This window comes from Ctenocephalides felis, unplaced genomic scaffold (assembly GCF_003426905.1).
Source record: "Ctenocephalides felis isolate EL2017-DRISC unplaced genomic scaffold, ASM342690v1 CF-g0.4_SCAFFOLD_03572, whole genome shotgun sequence".
NCBI lineage: Eukaryota > Metazoa > Arthropoda > Insecta > Siphonaptera > Pulicidae > Ctenocephalides > Ctenocephalides felis.
Window position 1 is genome coordinate 28933880 of NW_020539726.1, and position 20889 is coordinate 28954768.

The 20889-nt window shown below is 28.8% G+C and overlaps 2 protein-coding genes across 3 annotated transcripts in view; one reads left to right on the top strand and one right to left on the bottom strand.

Moving 5' to 3' along the window:
* Positions 1-5902: 5902 nt before the first annotated feature.
* LOC113387606 (PAN2-PAN3 deadenylation complex catalytic subunit PAN2) lies at positions 5903-18481 on the bottom strand. 2 transcript variants are annotated; one of them, XM_026624954.1, is made up of 20 exons: positions 18342-18481; positions 18047-18228; positions 17571-17740; positions 17370-17490; positions 16842-17246; positions 16532-16671; positions 15851-16003; positions 15092-15188; positions 14460-14699; positions 14126-14240; positions 13927-14057; positions 13703-13868; positions 11757-11896; positions 11099-11460; positions 10562-10772; positions 10156-10424; positions 9942-10086; positions 9641-9879; positions 8990-9321; positions 5903-6457 (listed from the first exon to the last, which is right to left on the bottom strand). In XM_026624954.1, the coding sequence occupies exons 1-20, from the start codon at positions 18400-18402 to the stop codon at positions 6291-6293; spliced, it is 3846 nt and encodes a 1281-aa protein (XP_026480739.1). In that variant the 5' UTR covers positions 18403-18481; the 3' UTR covers positions 5903-6290. The 2 variants fall into 2 exon arrangements, with proteins under 2 accessions (XP_026480739.1, XP_026480738.1); XM_026624953.1 differs by having other exon boundaries at positions 13661-13868.
* A 356-nt stretch (positions 18482-18837) lies between these two features.
* LOC113388338 (signal transducing adapter molecule 1-like) overlaps positions 18838-20889 on the top strand; it is a 3957-nt gene continuing 1905 nt past the window's right edge. The window contains exons 1-8 of the mRNA XM_026625728.1: positions 18838-19059; positions 19136-19296; positions 19817-19935; positions 20000-20126; positions 20205-20339; positions 20415-20559; positions 20631-20747; positions 20821-20867. Of these exons, the coding sequence (XP_026481513.1) occupies positions 19017-19059; positions 19136-19296; positions 19817-19935; positions 20000-20126; positions 20205-20339; positions 20415-20559; positions 20631-20747; positions 20821-20867 (894 nt within the window). The 5' untranslated portion in view covers positions 18838-19016. The remainder of the gene's footprint in view (positions 19060-19135; positions 19297-19816; positions 19936-19999; positions 20127-20204; positions 20340-20414; positions 20560-20630; positions 20748-20820; positions 20868-20889) is intronic.

Here is a 20889-nt window from a genome sequence, read left to right on the forward strand (position 1 = left end):
CCTTTGCGGTTTTTAGTACCATTTTATATGATAAACGCTACGTAGTATAGGCTTGCCATAACTTTGGTCTACTTTACATCAGAATCGACTTCTAAACCAAAATTGTTCCTGTTTGCCACAGAAAACTTTAAAAGTTAGTTAACAAACGTTTTAAGAACAATCAAATATATTTAGAGTTGGGCTGTAGCTTAAGCTTCTGACAAAATATTTTTTTTGCATATTTTAATTTCAAATTCAAAGCATAATGATGACAACTTTTGCTTATTTGCTTTGCTTTAAAAAATTACACTATAATTAATAAAGAAAATGTAGCTTATCCAAACCTATTTCTAATTAAAAATATTAAATAATCATATTTTTACATAAAATTTGAAGTGCTGTAACTCACACTTATTTTATTAAATAAAAAAATTACATGGACTGCTAGTCGAGCGCAAAATAAGTGCTCCAACATAGAATCCTTCTATTTTTGAGCACTATATGCACTGTGTAATGTTTAGGGTAATATGATAAAAAAACATTAAGTATTATAAATTTCCAGAAAATGTGTAAAATATTTCACAACACATGCATGTATGTGTGTAGTAGTAAATATATGAAAATCGCATATCTCAAATGATTACATAAAAATTAGACTATTCATTCCATAGTGGCACAACATAAAATTATTCACTTGCATATAAAATTGACTATAATAATTAATTTATTAAATACATCAGATTTTTTCAAATGGTATTAACCAAAATCAAACACTTTGAAAAATGTTGCAGAAAATATGATATCACCTTTTTTTTAGGGACATTTTATACCGTATAGAATTTTTTATTTTTTGATGGGTCGCTGGCTCCGCGCTCAATGAAACTTGGCACACATTGTTATTGTACCTTACCAAAAATATGACCAAAACTTAAAGTTGGAACATTTAATAGTTTTCGAGATGCGTGGTTGATGGGTCGCTGGCTCCCCGATCAATACTAATATTTAAACAAATGGTGGTATGTTTTTAAAAACACATGTTGGGATTTTGATAAAACTTGGCACATATTGTTATTGTACTTTACCAAAAATATGACCAAAATTTAAAGTTGGGACATTCAATAGTTTTCGAGATGCGTGGTTGATGGGTCGCTGGCTCCCCGATCAATACTAATATTTAAACAAATGGTGGTATGTTTTCAAAAACACATGTTGGGATTTTGATAAAACTTGGCACATATTGTCATTGTACTTTACCAAAAATATGACCAAAATTTAAAGTTGGGACATTCAATAGTTTTCGAGATGCGTGGTTGATGGGTCGCTGGCTCCGCGCTCAATACTAATATTTAAACAAATGGTGGTATTTTCTCAAAAACACATGTTGCGATTTTGATGAAACTTGGCACACATTGTTATTGTACTTTACCAAAAATATGACCAAAATTTAAAGTTGCGACATTCAATAGTTTTCGAGATGCATGGTTGAACAGATGGTGGTATGTTTTCAAAAACACATGTTGCGATTTTGATGAAACTTGGCACACATTGTTATTGTACCTTACCAAAAATGTGACCAAAATTTAAAGTTGGAACTTGGACAAAGTTGGATATTGATTGCTAATTTGTATTTAACATTATAGTTATACTATACTAATAACAATTTAGTATTATGTTTTGCCACTATAGAATTCGAGCAAAAATATTATTACTTTACATTATTATTTTCTAATAATAATTTTCGTAGAACATGAAGATTCGCCACTTGAAAAAGGAAGAAGAATTGGAAAGAAAATTTTCTTTGGCCAACATGTCGCTGACCAAGCACGCTCGCAGGGAATCCCGAATTTCTTTTAATCGGCGCTATTCGACTGCCCAAAAACAGGTCACGGTCGACGGATCAGGAATGGTCATCAACAGAGACAAAACGATGGGTAATTAAACGAAAATATATTATATATAAATATATCATATTATAAATTATATGAAAAATATATCACCTTCTACAGGTGCTTTTCATTTGGCCTCGTTTAAACTATCCTGTAGTTCTTCAAAATAGTACTGTCAATTTTATCTATTGTATTAGTATGTCAATTGGTCTGAACATAATGAATAAATTAATAAAGGTTTATCTTGATTAGCGCAAAAAATTGGCAAAAGTTAGTTTATTGTAACAGAAAATATTACAAACAATAATGCAAAATTCCAAAAAAACTTGACAAAACAACCCTCCAAATAAACCTTTTAAGGCGCGATACGGCAACGGCAACAAGAATGTGACAATGACGCTCAACATCTGACAGAATTGTGATTGTCCGTTTTTTACGTTATGTAGTCGTAAAAACATTAATAAAATTTGCTATTTTTTGAATATGACCACTGTCTTATCTTGTCCATATATATATATATATATATATCAATTTGTCCTTATTTTCCCTACAGTAAATTAGTAAAAGAACTAGGTACTGTTTTTTTAACTGTTTCTAGCACATTTTCCACATTTACCTAATTTAAAACACTAATTCCTCGATTTTACCCATATTTTAAAAAATCCTCGAGTGGAATTAAAAGAGCGCTAAATCTAAACAAAACAGCGTTAAGCGGAGTTTTACTGAAAGTACATTGATATGTAGCTTAGTGAATAATAAAAGAAAAAACATACTGGAATATTTTTCTCATTTGTTTTTTATGAATTAGAAAAAACAACATTCATTAAATTTTTAGGGGCATTATCCAGTGGTTGGTAATCCATTTCGCTGTTAAATATAGTTTTTTTTTAATAAAAGAAATATCAATTTATAAAATGAATAGCCACAAAAAATCTGTTAATTATTCCATGTATACATGCGCTTCCAAAAATAATTAGGAATGTTTAAAATATCAGAATGTATAAGAGTTTCAATTGTAATATGCATGTAAAAAAATTATTAGAATGAAAATTATTAAATTGAATTAGAATTGAAATTAAAAATAAAATGGTAAAAAGAAGTAAGAAGATAAAAAGGGAAGAATGAAAATAAGTTGAAAAAAATATGTAGAAGAATAGGATGGTTTTTGGTTTCTGAGAAAACGTCGATAAAAGGTCCAATTTTGACAAACGCCAAAAAAACGATACTAATTTTTGCAAACTTTGATGAATTTTTAAAATTAAACGACTTGTCGTAGGGCCGTAATATTTTAGTATGATCTACAAGTCTATGGTATCTATATCTATACTGTAAAAAAATCATAAAACCACTTTTATCAATGTGTCGAACTATGTTTAACAAATATATTTATATTAAAATTTATATTAAATTTTACGTAAAAATCGTCACGGTATCTTTTAGGACTCTCAAGTTCTGATAACCATTGAAACAAATAATAATTGTTATAATATAAAAAGTTGATATAATTAGATAATATACTGAAAATTTCGAAAAAAGAAAAAGATTAAAAATATTCACATAGTTTCCAATCTAGAATGAGATAAAGTGGAAGATCTCAAAAAATTGGCACCTGGTCATAAACACGATTTCAACTGAAATCCAGGGAGAGCTAGAGGGATTATGGCTAGTCCTCCAAATAATATGAAGAAAAACATAGATTCATTTTATTAAACTCGAACAAAGTCTCAATCGAATGAACTTCTGACAAGTTGAAAAAGCAATGTTATTTTGAAAAAAAAAACGTTTGTGATATTTTAGCATAAGGAAGACTATGTCAAGTAAATCCAATCCAGTAGATGTTGAGCAATAGTGGATAACCTATCGAAACAAACAGCTTCGAGTAAAGCGCGAATAAAGTTTCGCAGAAAAGGGAAACAGGGATGGATGATCGTAGTCAAACAGCTATAACTCCATTTTTTTAATTACAATCTGTCACACTTAGGACATTCAGAAATTGTTTTGACTTTATTATATGGATTTTTGAATGGGTAGCAACCCAGTAGTTGTCCAATACAATTTTGACTAATTAACTATACTCGAAATATTTGTTGACATTTTTATATAACTCAAAAATAATTTAAATTTTGAAAAATCCCCTTGAATCTTGAATAGTTAAACTTTAAATATCCAAAAAAGAACAAAATCGATTTTTTTTAAATCTACACCAGAAAACCAGAAAACCGCCTTTAGCTATTTATAAATCCCTATAAAATATATTAGTTATCAATCATCAATAACAAACATTATTTTAAATCAATATAGGTACCAAAAAGTCACTTCTGCTACGCCGTAGCTCCGTACCAGTATGGGCAGTCAGTTCTGGTATAAGAGAATCTCCTGCCGGCTCCAGAAGACCATCAATCGATTCTGAAGACGATTCATCAATGGATAGAAAGAGAATTCGTATTATTAGACGATACTAAAATAAAAACAAATTTAATATTATTAAAAATAATCTATAAAAGGAAAAAAGAGTATTGAATACTCCAAATTAGGTTTTTATTATCTAAAAATAAAACCCGTTACTTTAATAATCACTGAAATTTTATTTAAAAACAATTTTTGCTATATTAAATATATAGCGAATTAATATAAAATATATATATATATATATATATATAATATCTATTTATATTAATTTTTATTTTTTGTAAATACAAAAAAATCTAAATAAAATTCAAAGAAGATAATTTTATAAATGAAATTAGGTAGAATAAATTCTATTTCATTATATTCCATTTTAGATTCATTGCATTGAGAATTTGCCACTTGGGATTTGTAAATAATATTTTCAATAATTTATAAAAAATTTGAGGAAAAAAAATGCATGATACAATTCTGTGAAAACAAACAAAAATTCATGTAAATGTGAAAAAAGATTGAAAGAAAATAAATTAATAAATAAAATTATGAATATGTCATAATAGTTACTGTTTTTGTTATTAAAAAAAATAATTCACCTTGAAAATTTTTCCATATCTTCACGTTTTGAAGGTTTCTGAACATTTTGGCATACCTCAGAAAAAATGGATGTATGTGTGTGTGTGTTTTGTGTTCGCATTTTTTCGTCCACGTTTTCGGGCGCACGGATCAACCGATTTTAATGGTTCAAAAAAATTCGATTCCTTTTGATAGGGAGATGTGCTGATCAGTTTCTGGCAAAGGCAGGTGCAGTCATTACGGAGATAAAGAGCAAAGAGTGCTGAAAATAGAAATCGAGTTTTTGAGAGAACGGAGCATCCGAATTAAATGATCCAAAATACATTCAATTTGTAATGATTGGGGGAAGTGGAGATTAGTTTTTGGCAAAAGCAAGTCCAGCCATTTAGAAGATACAGAGCTAAATGTACATGAAATGGCAGTTTTTGAGCATCCGATTTGAATGATTCAAAAAATTTCTGCTTGTGTTGACAAAATAATTGCTTTTGGAAAAAAAAAAAATTTTTTTTTTGCATATCTAAAATAATTCGGATTTTAATTTTAATTCTGGCTAAAGTTCTAAGCATCACTTATAAACTTTAAATAATTTTAACTTTGTAATTCAGTTTATATAATTCTTATAAATATTGGAAAAGTTTACAGTGTTTATAATAATCTATTTGAAAACATTTAATATTCCTCGAACATTTCGTTACGATACGGAAAGTTCCAGCAATTTGCCTTGATGAACAATGCCAGCAATAAGTTTTTTATGGATATTTAAATAAATTAATGGTAAATGATAAAACAATTTATTAGTTGAAACATTTATTTTTATATAAAAATGTATAAATAAATATTTTATTTATTGGAACGCACATTCAGAGATGTCATTAATACTAATTTAAAAAGTATTGAAGTACCATACACCAAATATATACATATAGAACTATGACATTATATACAATATAAAAATTAAATAGGAAGAGATCAATATTGTACAAATAAAGTATATCAATATAAAAATCCTTACATATCTTAAAAATAACCATAGTACAATTTCTAAAATTTGTGTCCGTGAACATTTTGTAAAATAAATTACAACTATATTTGCACATAATTAGTAAAAAAAAATACTGCAGTCAACACAAAAGTATTCAGATGTAAAATACAACTTAAAACTTTATCTGTTACAATATTTAATTAAATCATCATCAACTAATAATAAATTACTATAATAATACCTTAACTAAAATCACTTGGGACGAATACTTACAAAAATATACATAATCTATATTTATAAAAAATTAAAGTTCCATAGTTCTCTAAATTTACACACATAAAAAATGTTTCATATATACACTCGTTTTACAAACTTTATCGTAATATTGTGAATTGTGACATAATTCACAAGCTTATTTTTATTTCGCTGCTTTATCAATCTCATATATTGTTCAGTTGCTTTGTTTATTCATCGGGGACTCTCCAAGATAATCTTTTGCCAGTTTCATATAGTTTTTGTAAAGCACTGAGTATCGTACCAGATGATTCCAATTGTAGATAATGTTTGTATAGTTGCAACGCGGCCCGCGCGTCTTCAGCTGAATCGTGTGTCACAGATTGTATTCTAATACCTGAATAATAATTAGTAATTTACTTTTAATATTCAGTATTATACTTTGAACTTATATGAAATATTCTGGTCTGTTTCACATCGACTTCAGATGTCGAAAATAAAACAATAAAACAACTTTTCCTTTGAAATAAAAGTTTCAGAGTAATTAACTTCCTGTAGAAAAATTTTGATATATCTTTACGTTTCAGAGGTTTCTGAACATTTTGGCATACCTTAGAAAAAATGCATGTATGTATGCATGTATGTATGCATGTATGTATGCATGTTGTGTGTGAGTGTGTGTGTGTGTTTATATGTGCGGATACTATTTTTATCGACGATTTTGGGAACACGAATCAACAGGTTTAAATCCTTTAAAAAATATTTGATTCCTATTGATAACACCTGCTTATTAGTTTTTGGCAAAGACAGATCCAGCCGTTTCGAAGATACAAGGCAAAAAGAGCCAAAAATAAAATTAAAGTTTTTGGGAGATCGCAGCGTCCTATTTGAATTATTCAAAAAACCATTTTACTTGTATTGACAAAATGACCAGCAATTTGCCTTGTGGCGCTATGCCATGCACCACTAGTTCACGTTGTCTCTGTATGGAAGTGGAATTCAACTAGTTGTAAGCAGTTTTTTGCCTTGAGGCAAATTGTTCTATTGTTTATTCAAAAATAAAATGTTCGTTTTCACTAAAATACAATCAATACAAGTTCCTATTGATGTCTTTCCAATATACTTTCAATATTGATTTTTGACTTAAATTTGTGTTTAACACATTTCATTTCATCCATATCGGATTCTCAAAATATATTTGAAGATATGGCATAGATTCAGATTAGAATCTCTCAAGCTTACCACAAAATTCTACACTTTGAAAATTTTTTATAATTTAACACTATTCCTGCCGACATTTCATGTTTACTATTCCTACCGCGACCGGTCAAATGACCGGTCATGCAAAATCTATATTTTTCAGTATTGAATGAAGAGTAAATGCTAGTTTAAGAGTTTATAAATACAAATACAAAATATTTCTTTCATTTTAGAATGCGAAATCTACATTTTATTCTGTTTTATCAAATTTTTTACGATTTTTTTTCTTAGAGTGTATTTACTGCACACGCATTTTTTACGTTTTTGGCTGATTTTGTTCGCCCTATCATCTTTCTGAAACATTATCTGGAATAATACTTAGTTGATTTTTTTTCTGAATTCTTGTTGGAACTATACGGGAAGTTAATTAAAATAGAAATTAATTTTTTCAACATATGCGTATGTAAGTGAAAATTAGAATCTTCTATCTTAGCTTCCAAAATTGTAAATATTATTTGAGTGAAATCCGTGATTTTTAGTTCTACCAGTATTTGTAGCTGTTATATTGCTTCAATTGTACCTACCATCACAGTTTCTTTCTTTACTAAAAGTTTAGCTATAAGTAGGATGGTAAGAAACGCTTAAATTTTTTATACGGTTTCATTGGTTATAAATCTCCAAAGAAATTCTCAGTTTTCTATGTATACTGGATGGTTATCAAAATTTTACACCCCATTTGCGCGATTTGCTGGGCATAATTATATTTACATTGTATATTGAACAGTTACTAAAATTTTATACTACGTTTTCCTGAATATTATTGAACATGTATTGAATAAATTTACACCTTACCTTTATTGAAAATATATGTTTGTCGATAGTAATACATGGTCTTTTACAACAATTTTGATTGCTGTCAAGGTAGTTGAACCAACCTTTGGATTCAAAACAAAACCTATCAATTTGTTGTTTGGATTCCTTCGTAAAAATCTGTCTACACATAGACTTTGAGCAAAAATGAGAAAACCCACTTTGTATACCGTAGAAGTGCAATATTTATACTCCTTGCCTCATATGCGCAGCGTGCATACAGAATTGAAAAAAATGCATATACATTTGCAGAAGGCAGTTTTTACCACTCTAAATTCCTCTAAATTTACATTTTCTTGTAAGTTCGATCATATTCTTAACAATTACTACAAAAAATGCCGTCCGAACATCGTCTTTCGTACTACCGGTCAAATGACCGGTCGCGGAAGGTAAGACAGTATACAATTATTTTTCCAAAAATAAAAATTAAAAAAACAAATTTACATTGAAAAATGTATCATACTCACATATTAGGAAAAGTCATGAAGTTTGATGACGATTCAATTACATTTGATATGAAAAATACTAATCGAAAAATCAAAAACGGTCATTTGACCAGTCCAAGTAGGAATAGTGTTAACCACTTATCGTAGTCCAATAACATTTTAGTATGTTATATCAGACTATAAAAACTATCACTATACAAGTTTGATCAAAAATCGTCAAAAAAAATTCGTTATTTGTTAAATATTTCTCAAATACTATTTCTAAAACGTTTCTGAATTTCTAATACGGTCTCAAACGTCTCAGAATAAATTGAAACGTCGAGAAAATACAATTAGCAAATCAAATTTGCTGCAGAAAACATTCTTGGCAAAGTAAAAAAAAAAAAAAAATTAGTAATAAGTCAATCACTCACCAAGAAAATGCCAAGCTAGAAATCGTAAAGACACCATTCTATGATGCGGTAAATGGAATAGATGTACAGTATCAGCAACTTGATTTGGGGGGACAATTAAGTTAATAACTCGAAAATCATTCTTCAATCCATGACCAACAAAAACCACTCCAGTATCAGCCAGATATCGTAACTTTTGATATGTGCTCTTTAGTGTTGTCAAATGTTTCGAACTATAATTTGCATCTAGATCTCCAGGCTGTATACCAGAAAATTTAGTTAAATAATCGACAACTTGTTCCTGTGTACTTATATAATCGTCTATAAATGGAGTGCCTTCATCAGGTCCTTCTCTGTAAAAGCAACAATTGCATATATTGTACAATGTGAATGACAATATTTTGAATCAAAATTGAATTATCACAATAATCTACTATCATAAAACAGCCAAAATAATTTTATGGTGGGAAAACTGACAAAATTGTTCATATTTTCATTTTACCATTAACATTTTTCTAGAAAACTTATACTCGCTCGAAGTTCGTATATCGAAGCAACGTATCTCGCTGCTTGAGCGCCTTGTATCTCGAAACACTCGTATGTCGGATCGCTCGTAAGTCGGGATACCACTGTATAGGTAAACAATCAGTATCATAAATCGATCATGCTTACCCCCTTATACAAGTTATTCTCGCAACACTCATGTGACTAGGTTTAATTGTAGCCAGTTTTCCATCACTTCTTAATTCTGCTTCCTCAGGATTTAGGGTCACAAATTCTGCATCCATCGCAACCAATTGTCCGCGCTTTGGGGCTTCTTGTCTTCCCAAAGGCTTCCACGTAAAATGAGATCCGTTTATGGAATATGGCGAGCGTCGAGTTAACGAGGACATATCCTCATTGAAAATATCCTAGCAAGAATATCGAGATAAACAAATATTAATAATTCTTAATAATGTAATGATAAAGTTACCTGGGTAAGAGGATTGACAATTGGTGGCAAAAGCTCTAAATGTGGATTTGTTTCACACAATTCGTAACTAGAATAGAACAGAACACAAGGTACTTTCCAGTCAAGACTAAACCAAACAGCCTCATTTGGCGAAATGGGAGAAATACTAGATTCAAAAAGAAAATTAGATTTTTACATTTCCACAATTAATTGTCGGTTTCAACTGAACACCCACCTAAAATCATTAAAAATATACCATTGCCCAGATCTATTATATGTTGTGCCCATTCTTTGCACATGATAACTATGAGGAACATGTATAAGAGCAACTAAATTTCTTTGGTGATCATCTACATAACAGACAACTGATGATAAGTAATATGATTTTTGATGAATAGGCTCTGTACCGTTTATAAGTTCTCTTTGCTTTATGTCGACATGATCAGTACCATTAATCGATTCAGACATTCTACCTGCAGCATCTGGTTGCACTTCCGCATCGCCCTATGGTTTTTCGGTTTTAATTTCATTTAAAAATAAATACGTTATACAGAAACATGCAAAATTCATAAATATCCTAAAATGCAATTTAAGATTTCTCATTAAAGAAGGATCAAACAAATATTTCTTTCAATATTTACAGGTAATACATCATCATGTAATCTTTCTACAAAGAGCAATTTATCTTCTTTGAGTTTCATTCGTAGACGTTGTGGCAGCCAAGAGTTTTTAGTTTTGTTATTGCTTTCGCTGGAAGAAGTATCTGAGCTACTTTCATTTTCCATAGAATTTTTATATGTACTTGAACAATTGCAAGCACTGTCTGGAGTATTTAATATGGAATAATTTTTGCTGAAATCAATAACAAAATTTTAAAACATTTTTCAAGTTATTTCTGAACATTTCAGAAGAAAAGTTTAAATAAAAATGAGTTCTATTATTTAATTCAACAAGCTAAAATGTAATGTAATATTAGTAAATTAATTAAGTTATAATAAAAATAAAATTAATTAAACAATAAATATGATTAAAATATCATTTTAAATTATGAAATCAACAAAAAAAAATAAATAAAATGTCGAGTATTTATCTTAAGATTAAAAAGTATGTTAGCTATCTGACTTATTTTCCCACAAAATTTTATGGAATAAAAAAGAAATTAATATGTTTCCACTCACTTGTCAGGATGAGTGAAATGGCAGCCTGGCCGTGAACAATTTGCCCCATATCTACAAGGTTTTGACAATAGTGGAAAACTGCTTTCTCCTTTAGAGCATGTAACTTGTTGATTCATTTGTTTTGACCAGAATTCTTTATCGAAGTTATTATCAAGACCACAATTTATTGCCAAAACCTTAGGTAGTTTTGTGACTTGAGAACTCTGAATTGTAGGAGTGAATTTTGAGCAATTTTCACACCATGCTGGTGTAGTTTTTTCTGGACATAAAGAAGGTGCCAGTATAGATTCGAATGTGTATAAGTGGTCCCTTTGATTTGGATAAATTAGATTGCAAAGAAGGATGATGTTTTCTTTAACTTCCTATAAAAGTTATAAGCATTAGAATATATAAAAAAATAATTTGATATAATTGAATGCAATATTTCACTTGTATCGACGGAAAACAGCTACGCAGAGCGATTGCTTAAAAAAGTTCATAATTTTTAAAAAATTTCAAAATTTTGAAGAAAATTCAAAATTAATTATGTTACAAAAAATCAAAATCTTTAAATAGTTTTGAGGCTTCTGATTTAAATTCCGATGCAAGCAATAAATATTTACTAGCTCTAATATTATATTTGTTAATAGATTATTAATTATCTACTACTAATACTTACTTCTCTACCACATTTCAGACAACGATTTATTTGCCTTTGTTTTGTACCAAATAATTTGCTAATTTCAGTTTCGTCATCATCTTTGCTTGATGATTGATCGCCAGAACCACCAGTTGCTTTATTCCTAATATCATCCTCATCTATTAAAAAATAAGTAGCATTGATAACATTTTGTAATGTAAATCTAATAGTATAAAATCAACTTCTCAGTCAAAATATAAATAATAAATTAACTACCTACATCAATAATCCTTTAGTATGAAATTTAAACCAGCAGATGTTAAATGTTACTATATACAATAATTTATAATCTTCATCCTTTCTAAATAACTCATGCTACAGAATAGATCACCAAAGCAAATAATATTAGAGAACAGGTTACCCAAACAAAATAGGAAAATACTTTATTTAAATTTGACAAAAATGTAAGTCTGCCTTGACATTTAACTACACATGCTGTTATTTACATTAAACCTAAAATATCAAACGTTAAAACAAAATACGATAGCAACATAACAAGTAGCTACAGATGTTAGTAAGAAAATTGTGAAAGTTATTGTTCAATCATATATGGAATTATACCAATAATGAATTGGTTAGGGTAACACAATATCATTTACTTTCGGGCATGATCAAAATATTATTTCAATATTTAGTGGGGTCTAAAAAATATATTGAATTGCATGTAAAATTTTTTAGTACACGGATATGTGCTTGAAGTAACAACCCTGCGACAAACTCAAAATCACAAAATCAAGTAAAAACAAACTTTTAATGATATGCTTCAAAAATCAAATTGTTATTGAAGGTTCGTGTCCTTTGTATTTAAATACAGTGGTACTCCGACATTCATTCCGAGAACACGATCGTATGTCAAATCGATCGTAGTTCAAATCAATTTTTTCTATATAAATATATCGAAATGCCAGTAATTCGTTACAGTAATGTGGTTTTTGTTAAGTTTTATAAATATTAAAAATAAATTTACTGTTTTAATTAACTTAATTAATTAACTTCCCATAGAGTAAGTTATTGTGATTGTCCAAAAATCAAAATTTTTTGAAAAGAAAAAATTGATGTTTGTGCGTATGTATAGATACAATTTTTCGTCCATGTTTTCAGGCACAAGGAACAACCAATTTGAATCGTTCAAGATTGGGTGAAGTGATAATTAAATGTCAGTTTTTGAGAGAAATAAGCATCCGATTTGAGTGGTTCAAGAATCTTTCACCTTGTGTTGACAAAACAATTGCTTTTGAAATTTTTTTATTTCAAAATTTTAAACAAAGATTAACATACATTTTTTTTTTGTACATCGAAAATAATTTGGATTTCAATTTCAATTCTGGCTAAAGTTCTAAAGCTCGCTTATATACTTATACAATTATATACAATTCTGGTACGGATAGTTCCAGAAATTTGCCTTAAGGCACTATGTGATACCCCACTAGTTTGTGTTTTAATTTGTCAAAATAATCCTCGAAGTATTTGCATGGGTAAATAGTTACTACAAAATTAACATTAATATATAATTGAAATAACTAACTATAAAATAATTTATTAGGAAAATCATTGTTACAGCTGACAAAGTTTTTCATATTTTTATTTTGCCATTAACATTTTTCTAGAAAACTCTTACTCGCTCAAAGCTCATATCTCAAATTTTGCTTTTATGTAAAAGAAGAAGAAAAAACTCTTATATGGAGTCACTCATAAGTCAGGGTACCACTGTATAGACAAACTTTTAACAAAATGCTTTAAAAATCGAATTGTTTTTGAAGGTCCTTAGTATTTAAGTATTTCAAAAAATTACAGGATGTAAAAATGGTCAAAAATAATGCTCAATCAGTTTTGATATCACGTGTTACCTTTATCCATGATTGGTATTATCCACATATATTTACCATCTCCCTCTTTATGCCTATCTTCCTTGTCTCTATGCTTACGTCGAGTCTCTCCACCTATTATACTAGGAAAATCTTGCTCCTTATAAACAAAATCAGGTTGTTTTGGAATTTTTTCACTATTTTTATTCTTCTCATTTTCAAAATTTCGTTTTCGTGTCTCTAGTATTTCAAAGTGCATTTGATGCAATATGAATCTATTCCAACTCTAAAAATAGTTTGATATAAGAAATGCAAAACATTTACTTCATTAATAATTATTTTACCTGTATCAACCCAATTAGATTTACTTTTGCTCTTGCATCTGGGTGTCTATCAGACAAAATTAAACCCAATGCTGAAGCTTCTGGAACAGTTCTAAATGCTCTTAGAAAATTACTAGCTTGGCAGGGAATTCCTATAATAATAATTACACAAAATTAATGTACAACATTTTTATTAAAATATTAAAACTAAAAAATGTACCTGCAGACTTATCCAGCATGTAAAATAAAAATCCTAATTCACAAGATAAACAAAATTCCCTTTGACATGTATGAGACATTAAAGCATGTCTTACTGGTTGCATAAAATATAATACCTGTAAATGCACTGAAAATATATTTACATTCTTTTTCAAAACATTATATCATTTAGACAAAACGTCCAAAAGCATTGATATTTATAACACCCTTTGTTAATCACTTTAGTGATTTATGCACCGAGGATAACATGTATAATTGTTAATCATTATATTCTAAAAAATGGGATTATCAAATTGATTCTTAAATTTAATATGGTTACTAAATAAAATTTTGACCTGTAGCATAGCATTGCAATACGAGTTAGGTAGTGTTGCTTCTAATCCAGAAAATCCAGTTCTATTGTACATATTGAAATCAAAATCACTGCACCCCAATTTATTATATTTGACTTCCACCTTCCTATAGCGTTTAGGAATAGTTTTTAGGCCTGGTATATCACTAAGAACTTTATCATTTGAATTCATGAAAGGTGAATTTTGCTGTCTTGTTGTGTTGAAATCTAAAATGTAGGGTACCTAAAACAATAATCTTATATTGAATAAAATACTTATGATAATAGAGTTAATAAATAATTATTTTAATGGTGGCTTAGAAAGTCAAATATAGTCATATTATTAAATAGTCAAATATATTTGTTCATCTAGTCAAACATAATAATTTATTAAACAATCTCAAGGGTGATAAATTATTTATGCCTATTAAATATAGACATAACTTTTTCATCAAATTAGTTTCTATACTAAACTAAACTATTACATTAACAGGAATTCATTGAAATATATCTCAAATTAAATTATTACAAAAAATTATCTACTTCATTTTTAGCATTATATATCAATCAAATCGAATCTTGTAAATATGACTGAAATTCAAATGATATAATTCAAGTTAAATAAAAGTTTCTCACTTGATTCCTGCGAGTAGTATGTGGGTTTGGAGCATATCCAATAGGACCCTGCATCTTCATTGTTTGCAATATTTCAGAGTCTATAGGTTTAGGTCTCCTACATTAATTTAAGCCAGTTTTGAATTATAATATATACAAAAATACTTTGAACAATTTTTTCGAACAAATATTGCAATATAAATTATTTGTTCAATCTATGATTGGTTACATACTGACTAAAAATTAATCGCATTAAAATTTTCATGCAGTAAGCTTGGAATAGGTAAATTCCTATTTAATCATGTCTAATAATAGAAAAGATAATCATCAAAGACTTAATTTAATAGACATAATTAAAATAAAAATATAATCAAGAAAAAATTTCTATACTTTAATCTAAGAAATTTTTATCGTAAATTCCTATAAGACCATATCAATGCAAATAAGGGAAAGAAATATGTTAAAGAATCATTCAAATTTGCATTATAAAGCAAATTTCTATTTCGATTTCATGAGTAGAGATATGGGCACTACAATATTAAACATTCTAAAAGAAATCAAATAAGAAAGCAAATTATGTGTGATAATAGTTTTGAAAAACTTTGCAGAACTGCATTAGAGTCTTCTCATAACACCCTTTATTATCGAGATTAGATCACTAAATATCACTAAACAAAGCATCATTAAAATTAACTCAAACTAAACATTAAATAAGTAATTAACAAGTTTAGCATAATTTTTTACCCATCAACAAATTGAGAAAAAAATTCTTTTACTCACCAATAATTGTATTTTAGTAACTGGTCCGGCCAGTCACTGAGCCAATGATTACCGGTTGTTAGTGCCGGTAAAGGTATTGAAGAAAGTGGGAATGTGTTGTCTGTTAATGAAACAGTAGGAAGCGGCTCAATAGAATCTGCAAATTCAGTTTCCCTGAAAAAGTCAATTAAATTAATTAGAAAATATGATGCATAAATTAAATAGCATGGGTTATAACCCATACTAGTAAAAAATGTTTTAGGAAACTTATTGCTTAAATTATTTTTGTAAAGTAATAATAACTTTAGAAGAATTACTAGAAAGAACATATTAATACCTGTTATTTGCTAAAATTTGTATAAAACTCATTAATTTTGAGAAAAAACCCATACAAAATATAAACTAAGCTTAATACAAATACTAAAACAAACTATAGAACAATATTAATTATAAAAATTAGCTTTGAAGTATAAGTCAAAGATGACATGATTCAAACCATTATAGATTATTGCAAAACTTTAAAATTTGAATTTATCAACGCATTTTCTTAAAAACTATTAAAATAAGGTTGTATACAGCAAATAACAGTAGTTTGGTGTCACCTAATTTTTTATTAAACATTTTTTAATTAACTAACTATATTATGTTGTTATTGCTGACATTTAAAAATATGTTATTAAAATATATTGAAATTTAGTATACCTAGAAAAAGTATTAAAAATAGGTTCTTGATTAGATGCACCAGCCATCAATTGTATATGACCAGATTGATCTCCAAATACCATTGCTTGGCTTGTTGAAGAAATATCAAATGACAAACACATTGATGCATTTGTATTGACCTGAGAATAATTTCATGTTGAGAGTTTTCTTTCAGCTTTAATAAAAGTTACGTTATAAGCATAAGGTAATTCATACTTAGCATAACAAAAGTGTGTTCATTGAAACGCTAACCATGTGATGACTACATTATATACATAAAAAAATTATAATACTATAAAACATTATTTACCTGAAATAAACTAAGTTTAGGTTCCATCAGCTGCACTAAATCTACAAGTTGCACTTGGCCAATAGCTGAAACTACAGCTAATCTAGATGAAACTCTGGGGAGAAATCTGAGTAATAATGGATCACAAATCACTTGTATTGGTGAGACAGACCTCAACATTCGAACATCAAACACCATAAGAAATCTGTCTACCACTAAAGTATTTTGTCTACTACCGAATCCACATGTAACAATATAATTTCCTTGAACATCAAAATCTGATAAACTACCAGAATGTGATTCTAATGTATGTTCCACTTTTAGAGAATTGGGGTCACGTAATGTTAAACATCCAACCGGGTCACCAGCACACAACATTTGACTGTGGTTTCTCAATATTGCGCAACCATTGCACCCAGCATACTCCTAAAATATTCAAAATGATTAATATATCCTGTGGTAACTATGCTAAATAATATTGTGTTAATTTTATGAATATGAGGTCAAAGACCTATAAGTTGTCACTAAATAAAAGTGGGATTTTCTTACATAATTGGTTTCTAAACCTCTCATAAGATCAAAGTCAACCAGTTTATCTTGATGTCCTCCCATTACAATTCTAGTTGGTGACATTTGGAGTAAACATTGCATATCAACAAAATTTTCAGACCTAAAATAAATATTAAAAATATTAATTATGCAGTTTGAATATGAAAAAGTAATATTACTATGAAAACTAACAGTACTTACACATGTGTAAACTTAGGAAGACCCCTTCGTATATGGCATCTTAAAGAGGTACTCGTAAGTGAAAGAATTCCTGGTTCAATTGGATATATTTGTCTGATTTCATCTGCCATATGCACTTGAAAAGATGTATATTTTTGCATTGTTGGTCCATAGTATGAAGTAACATGGCCCTGCATAACAAAATGGACATTAAATACATTTTCAATGGTTACATTCTTTGATAATTAAGTCAGTTAAGATTTCAAACTGTGTGATCTAATATTTTCGTGTTGTTTATTTTTCTGAATTATAATGATAAATTTTAATGCTACCATATAATAAATAGCTTCTTTGATAACTATATTGTGCAAAAAGGATTATTTCAAGTATCCAAATGCTAAACTTAATTGACAATGAGCCATTGATTTGGACTTATGATAGATAAATAATCAAAGTAAATTAAATACATAAAGTTTATATAAAAGTTTATCTTTTACCCCCTGGTTCCCCATCCATATAAGTTCTTCATTTGTGTCAAAAGTAATTGCTGAGACTCCATATCTATCACCCCCATCTGCCAGAACCTGAGCGATTTCCGTATATTCCGAAAAATGATCGTTAATATAAGTCTGACTAAAATCGGGCGAGTAGTGCCCACTGTGGCTGGCATCTTCGTACACTAAAAATAACATAAATAACGCGCGTAAATGTCAAGTTGACAAAACAACTGTATAACCTCGAAAGAAACAAAACGTTTCCATAGATATTTCTATCTAAAATAAATCAAATTACTTGTCAAAGTGAGTATATCATCGCATCGGCTAATTGGATCGACGGGATAATGATAATCCATTATCCAAGATAATGGATGGATTTGTTTGGGACCACTATTGACAAATACGTACAGCTGTGTTGTTATTAATGGCGGCGTATTGTCTAAACTACTTTTAGAAAAGCTTGTTTATTCATTGCAGAGCGCTATAACATCGGCAAAGAAGTTTTACAGCTATATTCAATACATATGCCTGATTGAAGCGACAGATGACTCTAATATATTGTTATTAGAGTTCTTTTTTTATCATCAATGAAAGAATCATAATTATTCTCATTAAACTTGAGCTTAATTATAAGTCTCTGTTAAAGCATATCAACATTAAATTCAAGATTATGTGCAATTGTACATATCTATATTTACAGTTTCAAAAGTGGCGCTTTTTGTTTCATTATCCTTTGTTAAGTTGGTGAAACAATATGGTTCATGAAATTTCTTAGCTGTCATTGTGTTAAATTTGTACGTCAACTAATTGTCATAAATGATAATTTTTCATCATTCTAGAACAAGTTAAATATTTGATCATATGAGTTTTTTTACGTTTTACTTTTTATTTAATTTATAAAGTGCCTGTGTAAAAATGGAATAAATATTATTTAGAAGATAAATCTGTTTGTGTATATTTCATATTAATCATGGGTATTTTTAATCTTTCATCACCTTTCGATGCTGATATCGGTATGTTCAGGGTGTTAAATTATTTTCTATATCTATTTACATTATGAAGTAATATTTTGTTTTTCTATGTACTTAGAAAAAGCCACAAGTGAAAATAACACTTCAGAACAATGGGGAGCCATTATGGATGTTTGTGATAAAGTAGGATCAAGTGCTGCAAATGCCAAAGATGCTTTACGTTCAATTGTTAAAAGACTTTCACATGCAGACCCTCATGTAGTAGTTCAAGCCATTACTGTAAGTCTATTTTTTTGTTATTTAGGCAACAATCTGAACATGAACATGAACATTTTATGAAAACATTTGATCTTTAATACGAATTAGTCTTCATTAGGTTGCACAAACTATATATGTATGGCTTGTAAGTTACAAATCACATTCGACATCTTCATTTTGAATACAAAAGTACATTCTACTTTAATATTCTACTTAAATATTCATAGCCAGAGAGTAATATAAATTAAAATTTATACACTTAAGTATGGGACCTTTTGTAAATAAAAAACACAATTCTTATCATATGGAAATCAGAATGTCCATAAAAGTGTTTACATTTCATCTTAGTTTTATCTTGATAAGCTTAATCTGGATAAATTTGTCTTATGAGTCATTTGTCAACATGCAAATTAATAACATAATTTTTGCTCATAAATGCATCATTTTAAACTTAATTATATTAATATATTATTAAATTCAATTCAAGATGAAATGATTGAAAATTAATTTCTATTTTACATCAATACATTTCTTTTTTCAGCTTCTTGATGCTTGTGTAAATAATTGTGGTAACAATTTCCACTTAGAGGTGGCATCACGTGATTTTGAAAATGAATATCGTAGATTACTTTCAAAAAGCCAACCAGCCGTAGCTTTAAAGTAAGTAAGAACTTTCAGGGCTTCTAAGTCTTTTGATTTCACCACAATTTTACGTCAATTACAGATTGAAGCAATTACTAAAAAAATGGTCAGAAGGAGAATTTAAATCTGACCCTCAACTGAATTTGATTCCATCACTCTACAATAAATTGAAAAGTGAAGGTGTTGATTTCTCTGATGTGCAATCTAATGTAAGTTTGAAATAATTATTCAGTAATCAAATATTGTATTAAAAGATCAGTTGATGATAATGATAAATTTGTAATTAGACACCTAAACAACATCCAGTAAGTAAAGATCCAAATGTAGTTTCATCACAACAAGAGGAAGATGATATAGCAAAAGCTATAGAATTATCTCTAAAAGATAAAAGTAATTCAGTGCGACCACTTTCATCAAATTCTGTGAGTTAATCTTAAGTACAAATAAAATTATTTCTTATTTAGATACAACTGTTGATTTGTATTTTTCACTATTAGGCTAGTTCTTCCCTCTATCCATCTATGCAACTTTCTGCACCCATGCCTAGTACATCAAATAATTCAGAGCCCCGCAAAGTCAGAGCTCTATATGACTTTGAAGCAGCAGAAGATAACGAATTGACCTTCTTAGCTGGTGAAATAAGTAAGAAAAATTTACTGATTTTAAATAGTGCTGTAAATTCAATAAATTTCTTTTTAATTTTTGTTCTTTAGTCCATATGCTAGATGATTCAGATCCTAATTGGTGGAAGGGATATAATCAACATGGAGAAGGTTTATTTCCTGCAAACTTTGTAACTGCTGATTTATCAGTTGAACCAGAACAATTTAGTCAGTATCCAAAACAATTTTGATTAGATACTATTATTAATGTAAGGTTTCTATAAGGAAGAAATTATTTTAGGAATTGATGCTAACAAGAAATCTGTTCAATTTTCTGATGCTGTTCAAGTCAAACTATATCTCATGATGA